The 16,805-nt window shown below is 39.6% G+C and overlaps 1 protein-coding gene across 2 annotated transcripts; it reads left to right on the top strand.

The window, feature by feature from the left end:
• The first annotated feature begins 3,480 nt into the window (after window positions 1-3,480).
• Nxt2 (nuclear transport factor 2 like export factor 2) lies at window positions 3,481-16,126 on the top strand. 2 transcript variants are annotated; one of them, XM_021153102.2, is made up of 5 exons: window positions 3,481-3,627; window positions 4,823-4,913; window positions 6,099-6,185; window positions 13,195-13,339; window positions 14,070-16,126. In XM_021153102.2, exons 1-5 carry the CDS (start codon window positions 3,536-3,538, stop codon window positions 14,249-14,251), a joined length of 597 nt encoding a protein of 198 aa, XP_021008761.1. In that variant the 5' UTR covers window positions 3,481-3,535; the 3' UTR covers window positions 14,252-16,126. The 2 variants fall into 2 exon arrangements, with proteins under 2 accessions (XP_021008761.1, XP_021008762.1); XM_021153103.2 differs by lacking the exon at window positions 3,481-3,627 and adding an exon at window positions 4,496-4,544.
• Window positions 16,127-16,805: the final 679 nt, after the last annotated feature.

Below are 16,805 nucleotides of genomic sequence, written 5' to 3'. Positions count from 1 at the left end.
AAATCTGATACAATGGAAAGATTCATGTAAGACTGCAGTAAATATCAAGAACTTTATTGCTCCTAGGTCTCTACTTTAGAAGAGCTAGTTGTACAATACAGCTATAAGGAATCCTAACGCGCGCTCACGCGTGCACACACACACCAACATCACCACCACCACCACCACCACCACCACCACCACCACCACCATCTATTGCTCCTATAGACTGTTTTTCAAGGGTTTTCAAATCTTTCCTGAACTGACTGATGCTGCTTCCTACCTCCCAAATTATCTAATCTCTTCCAATTTCATGTTCTCAGAGATTTGGCTGCTAAGGTCTGATATGGATAAGAAAATGTATTTTTTCAAACAGAGAGCACATGAGAGTTCAAGTGACTCCCATAACAATGAGCTTTTCAAATACACTTATTTATAGATTATCTGTGTGGAGGAGGGATGCACACCATGATGCAAATGTGTGCACCCCTTATGACATCTTATAAGAGTCTATTCTCTCCTTCCACAATGTGTGTCATGGGGACAGAACTGATGTTCATTAGTTTTGGTGACAGGTTCCTTTTCCAATAAACTATTTTGCCTATTCCAGCAATGTTTTAAAATATGTAATAATATTCTTTCCATTTTACAGATTGAAAGACTGAGATGTATAATGCCTAGGTAATTTCTTCCAGGTCAGAAAAATACTCAGCAGCATGCTTAGAATTTGAATCCAGACTGATGGTAAAAATAGTTTAATTGTGTTTTATACAATGTTATTTTGATTCATGAAAAGCCCTTTAATACAATTCCTAGTCACTCTTATACTTTAAACAATTGCAGTTTTCTAGCAATGATGAACCTTGTTTCTCACCTGTTGTGTTCTTTTTCACTGGTTGTTGTCCTCCATGCCTTAACACATATCCAACCTGTTTTTCAAATATTTTCAATTCAAAGCTCCAAGGATCAGAGTCCAATGCATATCCCAGTGTCATCATTTTCCCCAGCCTCACACCTTTGTAGCACCTCAATGTAGTAATTCTCCCACTGTAGCACAAAATTATGTGCAATAAAAATCAGTATAAAACTCTTGAGTCTTCATTCCTCCTCTAATCAAATATCCCTTTTCCCACATCTCAGTCCTTGTTTAGTCCTTGAGCACTATTGTCCATCCTGTTAGCCACTTCTATAGGTCTAAGAGCCATGTCCTGTACACTATGTTTTTAGAAAAAAATGAAACGAGATAAACTTCCCAAAAGTGAAAATACTTGCCCAGGTATCTGAAAGACAGGTGGAAATGAAGTGAGAAAATCAAGAAAGATGAGATGGAGGAAGAGAAGAAGAAAAAGTAATATATGAGAAGGAAACGAAAGAAGGAAGGAAGGAAGGAAGGAAGGAAGGAAGGGAGGGAGGGAGGGAGGGAGGGAGGGAGGGAGGGAGGGAGGGAGGAAGGAAGGAAGGAAGGAAGGAAGGAAGGAAGGAAGGAAGGAAGGAAGGAAGGAAGGAAGGAAGGAAGGCAGGCAGGCAGGCCTGGGTCCACGGAAGCAGCAAGAAGCTGCAGCATACCACCAAAAGTTTTAAAAATATGATTCTCTCTATAAACTCCTGACAAATAAAGCTCAGCTATACAATATAAGACAGACCAGTACATATTTGCCATTAAGAAAAAAAAATCCTTCATCATGTGTCCTTTCACATACTTACTTTAAAACAACATCCTTTCACCTATGTCTACTTCAACAAAACACTCCTTCAGGTGTGCCCCAACAAAACACCATCCAACACAACTGACTTTCAAAAACTGTTAAGTTCCTACTTCTAATAAATTAATAAATAATAAATTACTTCATAAGTATTAAATGAATAAATGGCAATATGTTTTATGAGGCAGCTGTATCATCTTGTTTCAAAATGTTTATTTGGATGTGAGTGTGCCTGAATATATGCATGCTGATACCAGAAAAGACCAGAAGACATTTGATCTCTGGAACTAGAGTTACAGATAGTTGCAAGCTGACTGGTATGGGTGATAGAATTAAACCCAGGTCCCAGGAGCAACTCTTAACTGCTGAGGCATCTCTCCAGCCCAGACTGTGTCATCCCAGGCAAGGTTTTTGTTGTTGTTGTTGTTGTTTGTTTTTGTTTTTCCTCATTTGAGTTTCATCTCAAATTCTTTTTTTAAAAAAGATGTATTTATTTATTTATTTATCTATTTATTTAATGTATGTGAGGTATACTGACACTCTCTTCAGATATTACAAATGTTTGGGAGCTACCATGTTGTCGCTGAGAATTGAAGCTTTGGAAGAATACTCACTGCTTTTAACTGCTGAGCCATCTCTACAGCCCCTCAAATTCTTAAAATATGGATAACATTAATATTTACCTCTCTGTGTTTTGTGACGATTGAATGAAGTTATATTAAATACCTTCCTGTATTGAAGAAAAGCCAAAATCAATATAACAATGAACAGTAGTTAATTTATGAGAAAACATAATTTCTTAAAATTTTCTTAAATTTTGGAGAGAACTATGTAAAAAATAAATAAAAAAAACACATCAAGATAGGCTTAAAATATTAGAACTATGGTGGTGGGGAGAGAGTGATTAAATGTAAAAAGGAGAGGTAAGAGTGAGGGGGAGGGGGAGGAGCACAGGAGGGAAGAAGGAACAGGGAAGGGGATTAGAAAGGCAAAGACAGAGAGAGATGATGGGGTAGAAAATGTTTTAGAGAGTGGCCAAAACTAGATATTCAGAATTCATTACGTGGAATTCCTTTAAACCTTATTAATACATACTTGATTTTTTTTTTGCCATTTTTGTTAGTAAGCTTTGCAATGGTATTATGTCCACTAAGTTCACTGCTTAGCAGCTAGAGCTTTGCGCAATGCCTGGATCACAGTAAATGATTATAAATACTTGTGGATAGAATAAAGAATAAGAGGAGAACCAAACGTTAATAAAAAATCCAAAGATCCACGCATAACTGACTGAGAAAATTATAGAATTGAAATAAACTGGAATAAAATTAGTTTAAATTTTGGACTTGAGTTTCTGAGAAATCTGAGAAACATGCAGACCATTCTCATTTTCACTATTAATCAAATTCAGTATGTATAATTCATCTCCATAAAAAAGCTAGAAATGAAGATACGGACCTGTGATTCATTAGCATATAAAGAACAGTGGGGCATCATGTGGGAGCAGCCGCGCCCTAAATTATAAGAATTATAAGAATACAGGAAGTAAGCCCGGTGTGGTGGCGCACGCCTTTAATCCCAGCACTCGGAAGGCAGAGGCAGGCGGATTTCTGACTTCGAGGCCAGCCTGGTCTACAGTGTGGGTTCCAGGACAGCCAGGGCTATAGAGAGAAACCCTGTCTCGAAGAAAAAAAAAAAAAAAAGAATACAGGAAGTGAGCATCATCACCGGGAAAAAAAAAAAAAAAGTGAAGTAACTAAAGCTGAGGCGCATGCGCAGTGACGTTCAGTTGCTCCGCTTCGGAGAAGTGAGCGGTAACCCTCGTCGGATAGTGAGAGCTGACGGAGGATAAAGATATGAAAAAATTTGGAAGTAACTGGTCCAATGGGGACAAACATTTTGGAAACTCGGGCAGTTCCTGGGTGGAGCCACAAATCAACTACAAATAGTAAGTTTATAGAAATATTTTGATTCAAAATTTAGAAATCCGGCGGTATCCACTTTGAAATCATCGGTTTTAAAAAATGGCAGTGGGGGCCGGGCGTGGTGGCGCACGCCTTTAATCCCAGCGCTCAGGAGGCAGAAGCAGGCGGATTTCTGAGTTCGAGGCCAGCCTGGTCTACAAAGTGAGTGTCAGGACAGCCGGGGCTACACAGAGAAACCCTGTCTTGAAAAACCAAAAAAAAAAAAAAAAAAAATGGCAGTGGAGTAGTGAAACCAGTTACATTACTTGAACTTAAATCCTAGGTAGTCGCTGGTTAATCACTTTTTTTTAATAGACTGATGAGAAAATAACATTTAACTTATAGTTGTCATAAATAATTGAGTATGAGTAAAAATGTTTAGAAACGTGCTTGTGATCACTACTAAACTGTTGTCCTGCTGTTCTTGAATAAGCTGTGGAAACACCATAGGGTTTAGGGGGGTGGTCCTTGTTATATAATCCCCCCAGAGTGGCGAGAATCCGTGAAATGCTTGTGTTTTAAACCGTGAGAAATTGTAGGCAGCCCAGCGAAGTTTAGTGGACGAGGCTCAAAATGGAGAACATTTTAGAACATTAAACAGTTTTTAAAACCCACTCCCCATACTTTGAACAGTTTTCAGCACCCCCTGTACTTTAAATTTTTTCAGCCCTCGTGCAGTAGGCGGTTGGTGTGACTTTCCATAAGTTCTGCCCCCTTTTCCTATTGGCTATGGACGTAGTCTTTTTTTTCCCGTTTCTCATTGGCCTTCAAATTTTGGCCCCGCCTCCCCGTGTAAAGAGGTTCCCACCCAAAATTGAACATTTAATATTAACTTGTGCCAGGACAGGTAGCTGGGATCTTGAGATGTATTTGTTTTCCATATTAAGTTTACAAAAGCAAGGTCCTCCCCTTCTGTTTTGTTGGGGTTTTGGGGGGATGGTGTAGGTTGGTTAGTTTTTTTCGTTTATCTGTTTCTCTTATGGTAAATAAACAGTTTGCAAGTAATTTAAAACGGATAGGCGGGATCACTCGGAACTGAAGGGAAACGCTGCTTAAAGTTGGAACGTCGGGGTGATTTTAATACCGGACTGAGCTACTTCCGGGGGACAATGGGCGGGTTGAGAAATCTTTGCCGTTGGCGCGGTTCGTTTTGTTGCTAAACATCTCATCCTTCCGCAGCCAAAGGACCGAGACGAGCGCAGAAGTGCCAACAACTCCCGGTCCGGCTCTGGAGCAGACCATTTCCAGCTCCCTGATGGCCTTGGCAGTGGTGAGTGCGTAAACACCTCCTGGCGCCCGCGGCCAAGCCGAGGAGCAAGCAAGCGAGGGTTCGGGCAGCCGACAAGAGGGGATGGCAGCCGAGGGGAGAGGAGGGGAGGGGAAGGGAGGTGAGGGGAGGGGAGGGGAGGGGAGGGGAGGGGAGGGGAGGGGAGGGGAGGGGAGGGGAGGGGAGGGGAGGGGAGGGGAGGGGGAGGGGGAGGGGAAGGGAGGGGGAGGGAGCGGAGGGGAGGGGAGGGGAAGGGAGGGGGAGGGAGGGGAGGGGAAGGGAGGGGAGGGGAGGCGAGAGCGTGAGCAAGTGGCGAATCAGGCTCCGGCCCGCCAGCCCCTGGGGCGGGGCTCGCGCCCTCAGTCTGCCCCCTGCTCCCGGAGATGGAGTGGCTGATGGGAGGCCAGCAGCCTGTTCCAGGCTGTGGCTCATTGCCCGTTGTTTTTTGGTGGCCCTCTTTCTGTTGGCGCTTAAAAATAAAAAAGATAGATAGATAGATAGATAGATAGATAGATAGATAGATAGATAGATAAGCAAGCAAAAGCTCCCGGTCCCTGAAAAAGGGTGGCGATTGTTTTTATTTATTTCAAAGAGTAGAACTGCCTCCGCAAAAGGGTTACTTCATCAGGGATACCCTGGTGAGAATGGATCTGAGGGGTTTTCTTAGCTTCTGCAATTCACTTCCAGACACCAGTGAGTGGTTATATAACATAAGAAAAATGTCTCCGTGAGGCTGCCGAGACTTTCACTTCTATTTTGACAGGTTTTTTGTTTTGTTTTGTTTTTGTTTTTGTTTTAACAGCAGTAGCTTTTGAGCTTGGTCCTAAGCACTTGAAATGAAGCGCTTTGCTAGCCTACTCAATGATTGCCCACACTTCACACCTAGGGTCCCTGCCTCTACACATCTCTGAGTTACAGATACATGCCAAGCAAAAAACCAAGATTCATATGTGACGAATGAAAAGATGGGAGATGAATGTGTTTTAAAGACATACACCTAAAACTAGCAGCAGATTTTTAAGCAGAAATTTGTGCCTTAATCTTTAAAATACTCAAATTTATGTCCTAGGAGTGGAATTCAAATGCAGCTTTAGTGATGAGCATAAATTGACAACTTCTTTTGTGTATTTTGTGCTTGAGGGGGGATTGGTGGAATTATAATCTACCTTTGTGAAAATTTTCTCGTAGGATTTTAAAATTTATGTGGATCAGGCATGTAGAGCTGCCGAGGAATTTGTCAATATTTACTATGAGACAATGGATAAAAGACGACATGTGAGTTTTATAGTCTCTATTGTTCTTTGTTTAAATTTTATTTTTAAAATACCATTTATCTGACCTGCATATGTAATTATGGTGCACAAGTTCTTGAAGAGTTGCTTTCATTTGAGTACAGTTTGGTGGATTGTTTTTGTGTTGTTGTTCTTTTTTCAGTTTTAGTGATGTTTATTTTGTTTTATTGGTTTGGTTTGGGAAGTGTTTTGTTGTATTAAGTTTTTGTTTGGGTTTTTTGAAACCCAAACATGTTGGAAGGCTGGGGAAAAGATCTGGTGGGACTTGGGGGAGAGAAAGAATATGATCAAAATATGTTTAAATTTAAAAACTTTTAAATAAAAATATAAAAAGAAAATGAGTTGCTTATAGAGGGCATGGTAAGGTATTGGTGGGGATATCAGCTCTGGAATCATTACTTTGACTTTACCTAGTTCCATTTCATAGGCAAAGTCCCAACTTTTCTTTACCTCGTTTTATTTTTAAATAGGAAAATAAATTGCTGTGCTGAAAATTGAACTCGGGGCCTTAACATATTATGCAAGTACTTTACCACTGTCCTATATCCCCTTTTCAGAAATTAATTTAAACACTTCATATAACTGGGTCCAGCACACCTGTATATAGTTGATCTTTTCTTAGTCTCTCGAATTAACATAGTTAAAGAAATTATGGTGGTGTGGAATAGTGTGCCATTGCAGGGACGTCTCTTGGTCTGCTTAAAATTCACAGTTGTAGCTGGTGCTCACAATAAGAATCCCAGGAATAGACATGCTTTTAGTTTTCAATAGATCAAGGTCTCACATGGTTTTTTTTAAAAATCTTCATTATAATTTATTCCTCAACTCTATTTTTGTAGAATTTTATGTGCATTTGTGTTTTGCCTGCATAAACTGCATGAACTGGAGTTAGATAGTTGTGAACTGACATATAAGTGCTGGGAGTTGAACTCAGGTCCACTGGTAGAACAGTCAGTGCTCTTAACCACTGAGTCATCTTGCAACCCCACCTCAACTCTATTTTAAAGGAATTCATTATCCCAGTATGTGATGAAATGAGCCTTGCCTTGTTCTCCCACCAGTGCAGGACAGTTTTGTTATTTTTAAAACTTTTAAAGTAAGATAAAACATGTTATTATTGCTGACTTGAAACTGGAGGTGGCAAAAGCTATGACAATGGATGTTTATTGTCCTTTGTCATGAATATCTGTCATTTGTCCTGTCTTGGTGCTTTCAGAACTAATATATGCTGTTGAATTTAATGACACATGCCTTTAATCTAAGCACTTGGGAGGAACAAGTAGGTGCTTCTCTGAATTGAAGGCCAGCCCGGTATACATAGTGAGCTTCAGTACAGCCAGAGCTAAGATCTGCTTTCAGAAAAATACTAGATAGATAGATAGATAGATAGATAGATAGATAGATAGATAGATAGAGTAAAGGGGTAGGGGAAAGCATAGCCCAGCCTTCTTGGTACATACCTGGAATTGTAGAATCCTAGAGGCTGAGACAAGATCCTGGCTTTGAGACCAGCTTGGGACACATGACAAAGGGTTTTTGTTTTTTAAAAAAGGTCACATAGTTAAATAAGTGCAAGGGCTTGTGTGATCCTTTTAATCCGGCTTACCTTTGAGAATAAAACAAATAATGTGTCACTTGACCCAATAGAGTTAATGCTGCTGGATTTTTGTCTCATTTGGACCTTATCACACTCACTGTCAAAAGCACTACTTTAGGTGATTCTGACTCTTTTGAACTTACTATGCCAATACTAAAAAAATGAATTCTTCCTAACCTAAAAGCATCAAATTATTCACATATATTTAGTCATTATAATCAAAGTGTATTAGGGCTTATTAGGTAACCTAACTCTCAGGATTGGAGAAAAGAAAGCAAAACTGGATTGAAATTGCATGTGCTTGGGGGTTTGTGATCACTTTATTCATTTTTAAATAGCAAAACTTTAAAACCCTTACTATTTGAGGGATGCAAGATTTTCTCATCAAAATTAAAATGGAAATATTAAAATACAAATTTCCAGGTTTACAGAGTTGGATAATATGTATTCAAGGCAAGGTAGACATCATGGCCACATTATTTTCCAAAAGTAATGAGTCAGAAGTGAGAGTAGATATAGCAGAGGCAGAGACTCTGCCATGAAAATGTTTACATACCATCTAATCTTTTTTTTTTCCATTGAACTTTTTCTGATTAAATTTTTTATTGGATACTTTCATCATTTACATTTCAAATGCTATCCCCAAAGCCCCCTATACTTTCCCCTCGCCCTGCTCCCCAACCCACCCATTCCCGCTTCCTGGCCCTGGCATTCCCCTGTACTGGGGCATATGATCTTCACAACACCAAGGGCCTCTCCTCCCATTGATGGCTGACTAGGCCATCCTCTGCTACATATGCAACTAGACACACAGCTCTAGGAGGTACTGGTTAGTTCATATTGTTGTTCCACCTATAGGGTTGCAGACTCCTTTAGCTCCTTGGGTACTTTCTCTAGCTCCTCCATTGGGGACCCTGTGTTCCATTCAATAGATGACTGTGAGCATCCACTTCTGTATTTGCCAGGCATTGGCATAGCCTCACAAGAGACAGCTATATCAGGTCATGTAAGCAAAAGCTTGCTGGCATGTGCAATAGTGTCTGGGTTTGGTGGTTGTTTATGGGATGGATCCCCAGGTGGGGCAGTCTCTGGATGGTCTTTCCTTCCATCTCAGCTCCAAACTTTGTCTCTGTAACTCCTTCCATGGGTATTTTGTTCCCAATTCTAAGAAGGAATGAAGTATCCAGACTTTGGTCTTCCTTCTTCTTGAGTTTCATGTATTTTGCAAATTGTATCTTGGATACTCTAAGTTTCTGAGCTAATATCTGCTTATCAGTGAGTGTATATCATGTGTGTTCTTTTGTGATTGGGCTACCACATTCAGAATGATATCCTCCAGATCCATCCATTTGCCTAAGAATTTCATGAATTCATTGTTTTTAATAGCTGAGTGGTATTGCATTATGTCTATGTACCACGTTTTCTGTATCCATTCCTCTGTTGAGGGACATCTGGGTTCGTTCCAGCTTCTGGCTATTATAAATAAGGCTGCTATGAACATAGTGGAGCATGTGTCCTTATTACCAGTTGGAACATCTTCTGGGTTTATGGCCAGGAGAGGAATTGCTGGATCTTCCCGTAATACAATGTCCAATTTTCTGAGGAACCCCCAGACTGATTTCCAGAGTGGTTGTACAAGCTTGCAATCCCACCAACAATGGACAAGCGTCCCTCTTTCTCCACATCCTCACCAGCATCTGCTGTCAGCTGAATTTTTGATCTTAGCCATTCTGACTGGTGTGAGGTGGAATCTCAGGGTTGTTTTGATTTGTATTTCCCTGATGATTAAAGATGTTGAACATTTTTTCAGTTGCTTCTCAGCCCTTCGGTATTCCTCAGTTGAGAATTCTTTGTTTAGCTCTGAAACCCATTTTAATAGGGTTGTTTGATTTTCTGGAGCCCATCATCTTGAGCTCTTTGTATATTAGATATTAGTCTCCTATATGATTTAGGATTGGTAAAGATCCTTTCCCAATCTGTTGGTGGCCTTTTTGTTTTTTTTTTCCCTTATTCATAAGGGAAATTGGTCTGAAGTTCTCTACCTTTGTTGGGACTTTATGTGGTTTAGGATTCAGAGTAATTGTGGCTTCATAGAATGAATTGGGTATGGTACCTTCTGCTTGTATTTTGTGGAATAGTTTGTGAAGAACTGGGATTAGATCTTCTTTGAAGGTCTGATAGAACTCTGCACTAAACCCATCTGGTCCTGGGCTTTTTTTGGTTGGGAGACTGTTAATGACTGCTTCTATTTCTTTAGGGGATATAGGACTGTTTAGGTCATTAATCTGATCCTGGTTTAACTTTGGTACCTGGTATCTGTCTAGAGATTTGTCCATTTCATCCAGGTTTTCCAGTTTTGTTGAGTATAGCCTTTTGTAGTAGGATCTGATAGTGTTTTGGACTTACTCACCTTCTGTTGTTCTGTCTACCTTTTCATTTATGGTTTTGTTAATTAGGATGCTGTCCCTGTGCCCTCTAGTGAGTCAGGGTAAGGGTTTATCTATCTTGTTGATTTTCTCAAAGAACCAGCTCCTGGTTTGGTTGATTCTTTGTATAGTTCTTTTCTTTCCACTTAGTTGATTTCAGCCCTGAGTTTGATTATTTCCTGCCCTCTACTCCTCTTGGGTGAATTTCCTTCCTTTTGTTCTAGAGCTTTTAGGTGTGTTGTCAAGCTGCTAATGTGTGCTCTATCTAGTTTCTTTTTAGAGGCACTCAGAGCTATGAGTTTTCCTCTTAGGAATGCTTTCATTGTGTCCCACAAGTTTGGGTATGTTGTGGCTTCATTTTCATTAAACTCTAAAATGTCTTTAATTTCTTTCTTTATTCCTTCCTTGACCAAGGTATCATTGAGAAGAGTGTTGTTCAGTTTCCACGTGAATGTTGGCTTTCTGTTATTTATGTTGTTATTGAAGATCAGTCTTAGTCCATGGTGATCTGATAGGGTGCATGGGACAATTTCAATATTTTTGTATATATTGAGGCTTGTTTTGTGACCAATTATGTGGTCAATTTTGGAGAAGGTACCATGAGGTGCTGAGAGGGTATATCCTTTTGTTTTAGGATAAAATGTTCTGTAGATATCTGTTAGACCCATTTGTTTCATAACTTCTGTTAGTTTCACTGTGTCCCTGTTTAGTTTGTTTCCACAATCTGTCCATTGATGAAAGTGGTGTGTTGAAGTCTCCCACTATTATTGTGTGAGGTACAATGTGTGCTTTGAGTTTTACTATAGTTTCTTTAATGAATGTGGCTGCCCTTGCATTTGGAGCATAGATATTTAGAATGAGAGTTCCTCTTGGAGGATTTTGCCTTTGATGAGTATGAAGTGCCCCTCTTTGTCTTTTTTGATAACTTTGGGTTGGAAGTCAATTTTATTCTATATTAGAATGGCTACTCCAGCTTGTTTCTTCGGACTATTTGCTTAGAAAATTGTTTTCCAGCCTTTCACTCTGAGGTAATGTCTGTCTTTTTCCCTGAGGTGGGCTTCCTGTAAGCAGCAAAATGTTGGGTCCTGTTTGTGTAGCCAGTCTATTAGTCTATATGTTTTTATTGGGGAATTGAGTCCATTGATGTTAAGAGAAATTAGAGAAAAGTAATTGTTGCTTCTTGTTATTTTTGTTGTTAGAGTTAGGATTCTGTTCTTGTGACTGTCTTCTTTTAGGTTTGTTGAAGGATTTCTTTCTTGCTCTTTCTAGGGCATAATTTCCAGCCTTGTTTTGGTGTTTTCCCTTTATTATCCTTTGAAGGGCTGGATTCGTGGAAAGATATTGTGTGAATTTGGTTTTGTTATGAAATACTTTGGTTTCTCCATCTATGTTAATTGAGAGTTTTGCTGGATATAGTAGCCTGGGCTGGCATTCATGTTCTCTTAGGGTCTGCATAACATCTGCATAACATCTTCTGGCTTTAATAGTCTCTTGTGAGAAGTCTGGTGTAATTCTAATACGTCTGCCTTCATATGTTACTTGACCTTTTTCCCGTACTGCTTTTAATATTCTATCTTTATTTAGTGCATTTGTTGGTCTGATTATTACGTGTCGGGGGGAATTTCTTTTCTGGTCCAGTCTATTTGGAGTTCTGTAGGCTTCTTCATTCTCATCTGTACCTGTTATCCATAGGTTTAGTCTTCTCATTGTGTCCTGGATTTCCTGGATGTTTTGAGTTAGGATGTTTTTGCATTTTGAATTTTCTTTGATTGTTGTGCGGATGTTCTCTATGGAATCTTCTGCACCTGAGATTCTCTCTTCCATCTCTTGTATTCTGTTGCTGATGCTCACATCTATAGGTCTTGATTTCTTTCCTAGGGTTTCTATCTCCAGAGTTGTCTCTCTTTGGGTTTTCTTCATTGTTTCTACTTCCATTTTTAGATCTTGGACGGTTTTGTTCAATTCCACCACCTGTTTGTTTGTGTTTTCCTGTAATTCTTTAAGGGATTTTTTTGTGTTTACTCTTTAAGTTCATCTACCTGTTTAGCAGTGTTTTCCTGTAATTCCTTGAGGGAATTTTGTGCTTCCTCTTTAAGGGTTTCTACCTCTTTAGCAGTGTTCTCCTGTATTTCTTTAAGTGAGTTATTAATGCCCTCCTTAAAATCCTCTACCAGCATCATGAGTTATGATTTTAGATCTGAATTTTGCTTTTCTGGTGTGTTCTGGTATCCAGGACTCGCTGTGGTAGGTGTACTGGGTTCTGATGATGCCCAGTGGTCTTGGTTTCTGTTAGTAAGATTCTTTCATTTGAGTTTTGCCGTCTGGTAATCTCTGGTGTTAGATGTTCTAGCTGTCTCTGTCTGGAGCTTGTTCCTCCTGTGATTCTTTAGCCTCTGTCAGCACTCCTGGGAGACCAACTCTCTTCTGAGTTCCAGTGGTCAGAGCACTCTCTGCAGGCAAGCTCTCCTCTGGCAGGGAAGGTGTCCAGCAGTCTGGAGCTCAGATCCACCTCCTGATTCCTAGGGTCAGGGCTCTCCCTGGAGGCCAACTCTCCTCTGGCAGGGAAAGTGTCCAGGGCTCTGGGTCTCAGCTCTGCCTCCTGGCTGAGGATGAAGGCCCGAAGGGACCCTGTCCAAGAAGCTCTGTTGCTTCTGATGCCCACGTGCTCTCCTGCGTGGACTGGTCTCAATGATCCCAAGATTCTGGCTGTGCTAGGGCCTGCCTTTGTGCTTTGACCCTGTTGCTGCTAGCACAAGACCCTCTGGAATTTTTGGAACTGATGTTGTGCTCCACTCACCAGTGATCTCAAGATCCCGCGTGTGCCAGGGTGCCTGCAGTGTGGAGAGTCCTCTGGGGATCTTGAGGCCCTCCACTCAGATCGTGCCCAAACCCTTCCAATCTTTTAATGCATTTGTAGAAGATGCTTATGGGTGAAAAATCCATTTTTAAACTTTTCCTTTATTTTTTAGGCACTTGTCAGGCTGTATTTGGACAAGGCCACTCTAATCTGGAATGGAAATGTTGTTACAGGGCTGGAAGCCCTTGCTAATTTTTTTGAGATGTTGCCTTCCAGCGAATTCCAGATCAATATGTTAGATTGCCAACCAGTTCATGGTAAGTATCAAACTATCTCCTTTATTTTAGGTTAGTAAACACTGAGGTCTACAACCCAAGCAGCAGTAATCTTCAGTAGTGGGTGTGTTTACTTATTTAAGCAAGTTAAGTGTCACAAAACAAATTTATACAGTCAGTATTTGGGTCTTCTTTTAGGTGATTTTCACCCCAGAAAACCACCATTAATTTTGAGAGATTGTGATTTTTTTTTGTTAATGAAAAGGAGAATGCCTACAGAAAAAATAATTTATGTCATATCATATATTACTGCGTTTGAGTGTTTGTTAAAATTTTAGAGAACTGTATTCTGTGAAAGAATGACTTGTGACAGAATGTGATTCACAGTGGATTGATTGATGCAGTGTGCAATGCTTACCCTTAGACGGGTGCTTGCATTCTCATATAGTTGTTTATAATGATATTCCATTCCCTCAGGTTTCCTGAAGAATGGCGTCTGAAACAAACTGTCAATGATGTTAGATATGTAAGGAAATATTAACACATGTAGGGAGCATATGGTCATGTTAGCTTTTTAATCTCTGTTTTGAAATTTGAGAGTACTCTGTAAATCTTTCTGGACTAAAAAATCATGTTAATTTTTTTTAAAATATTAAACTATTGACTTTGGGATGCCTGCTTAAAGTATAGAATAGTCATAAAAATACTTGAACATTACATCATAAGCTTAGATAAGTAAAGTGACCTATTTCTCTTGTTTCTGTTGCTAAAGAGCAAGCTACCCAGTGCCAAACTACAGTGCTCGTTGTGACCAGTGGAGTTGTGAAGTTTGATGGAAACAAGCAGCATTTCTTTAACCAGAACTTCCTGCTGACTGCGCAGAGCACTCCTAACAGCACTGTGTGGAAGATTGCAAGTGATTGCTTCCGTTTTCAAGATTGGGCTAGTATTTAAAGGAGCAAAAGCCCATTCTATTGGTCCATTAGTTCCAGCAAGAGAAGTTTAAGGAGAATTAATATATTTTGTGCAAAAGTACTACAAACTTAAGTGTATGTGCTAAAACTAAATGTATGTAACTTTTTTTTTTTATTTATTTTTAGCAGCGCCTTTGCTAGATCAGCTGCCAGTTTGGATTATTGCCCTTAAGAGCTTTAAAGATAGTTTTTTTACATGCCTTATGCATACATTCCACTACTGACACTCTCGAGGTAATATTAAACATGATCTAGGTACTAAGATATTCACTGTGAACCCGATCTATTGCACAAATGGAGTCCTTTTGTATTCCTCTCTATGGGATAGCACAAGATAGCTCTGTAGGATAGTCTCAGTTACTAGGGTAATTTCTCAATGAAGCACATGCCTGTTTACGATTAACACTGGTACTAAAGTTTTAATATATAAGTATTTGAAGTCTGTTCAGCTTAGTTTTACGCTAGTGTTCCTCCATATTTGAATTGTGTATAACTGTATAATAGGCCGTGTTGTTTTCTTGCATTGACATGTTTCCTTTTGAAATGAGGTAATCAATTAGATGGGCAAAAAAAAAAAATGTTCTCAACTGATACTTGTATATCGGGTGCATTTAATGGCAGTAACAACTCTGAAAGCTTTTTTTCGTGCCGGCTTCAGGTCAGTGTGTTTATGCGATAAATGGGAGTGAAAAGAGAAGCTGTAATGGGAGAGTAAGAAATGAGAAATAGAGCAATCTAAGACTGAAGCCTCTCAAGAGAGGGAGCACACTTGTCCCCTACCTCCTGGAAGGGAGCCAAGTTTCAGGATTTGCATCCCAAGAGTCTCTAAGAACCCTTGCCATGGTCCTAAAAACTGGATTTTAAGATCATTTTACGTCCCCTTCATGCCTGTCTCCAGTATCCATCCCAGCTTCTTTATGAATGTAAGGGATTAAAATATCAGCTGTAAACTTAACTTTGTCTCAGAATCTGAAAATTAGAAAGAAAGCTATCTCAGTCTCTGTGCATGCTGAACTCCAAATTCTTCCATATCAACTTCAAGCCCAAAGCCTCCAATGTATTACCTACCATGCACATGAATAATTTTCTTCCATGGCTTTTACACTGTCAACTGTTTTACCTACTTTTTAAAATTAAGTCTTTGATTTTATGATTTATTTCTGTATGGCACTGGATAAAAATATTATTAAAACTTTTCTGCCTATGGTTAAAAATCCAGAAATCAAAGAAAAGATCTTCATGATAAACTTCAAAGGAACAAACTTTCTGTTTTAGCTTCTAAAGACAAAAATATAAAGTTTTTAGCTTTTAGTTAAACTTTATAATTCTTTGCAATTTTTAAGTATTTTAAGCTAAACATGCAAGGTTTGTTCTGTAGTATGATCACTATTAAATTTTTATCACTCAATTTTAAAACTAGTAATTTCCTTTGGCTCAGAAATGTACTCTACTTATAATTATTGTATTATTTAAATGAACTAGAAGGTGATAGAACTGATATTTAAACCATGGCTCATTTCAGTTCTTATCAAAACATATACATTCTAGTCTATTCAGAGTGAGCTTGCTCTTATTTCGAATTTTTTCCATTAACTATGTCTTTAGCAGAAATAATTAAAATACCCAGTCACTGCCCTTTCTATTGGTGGAGAACAATCGCAAAATCTGTGTATAATTAGCAATAACAGAACTAAACCATTGTTTAGTTGCTAATCATATGTTGCTTTATCCATATGCTGTATAACTCCATAACATGTATGACTTTAAATGGCTGGAACTGCTCATATGTGGACTAAACTATTTTTGACATGTTCATATTTTTATAACTTAAGAAATAAAAGTTGCATTTTCACAAGTTTTCTCAAGTCTTTTTTAAGGTGTTTTTGGTTTTGTATTTAAGTCCCAGAATGGGAACCACTTAATTATTAGAATTCTTTTTTAAATATTTTATTGGTTATTTTATTTATTTACATTTCAAAGGTTATCCCCTTTCCCAGTTTCCTCTCCATAAACCCCTTATCCCATCCCCCTTCACCTGATTCTATGAGGGAGCTCCCTACCTACCCACCCACCCACCCACCCACCCACCCACTTCCACCTCACCACCCTAGCATTCCTCCACACTGGGGCATCCAGTCTTCAAAGGACCAAGAGTCCCTCCTCCCATTGATGTCCAACAAGGCCATCCTCTGCTACATATGCAGCTGGAGCCATGGGTCCCTCCATGTGTACTCTTTGGTTGGTGGTTTAGTCCCTGGGAGCTCTGGGGGTCTGGTTGGTTGATATTGTTGTTCTTCCTATGGGGTTGTAATCCCTTTCAGCTCCTTCAGTCCTTCCCCTAACGCCTCCATTGGGATCTCCATGCTCAGTCCAATAGTTGGCTGCAAGTATCCAAATCTGTATCAGTAAGGCTCTGGCAAAGCCTCTCAGGAGACAGCTATATCAAGCTCCTGTCAGTAAGCACTTCTTGGCATCAGCAATAGTGTCTGGGTTTAGTGTCTGCATGTGGGATGGATCCCAGGTGGGGCAGTCTC

Source organism: Mus caroli, unplaced genomic scaffold, assembly GCF_978045245.1.
Source record: "Mus caroli unplaced genomic scaffold, Mus_caroli_1 scaffold_5, whole genome shotgun sequence".
Taxonomy (NCBI): domain Eukaryota; kingdom Metazoa; phylum Chordata; class Mammalia; order Rodentia; family Muridae; genus Mus; species Mus caroli.
This window is presented reverse-complemented; position numbering and strand designations above follow the sequence as displayed.

Coding starts and splice junctions, on each gene's coding strand:
- Nxt2 (XM_021153102.2), top strand. CDS start 3,536: ATGAAAAAATTTGGAAGTAACTGGTCCAATGGGGACAAACATTTTGGA. Junction 3,628..4,822: donor CCACAAATCAACTACAAATA/GTAAGTTTATAG, acceptor ATCCTTCCGCAG/CCAAAGGACCGAGACGAGCG. Junction 4,914..6,098: donor CCCTGATGGCCTTGGCAGTG/GTGAGTGCGTAA, acceptor ATTTTCTCGTAG/GATTTTAAAATTTATGTGGA.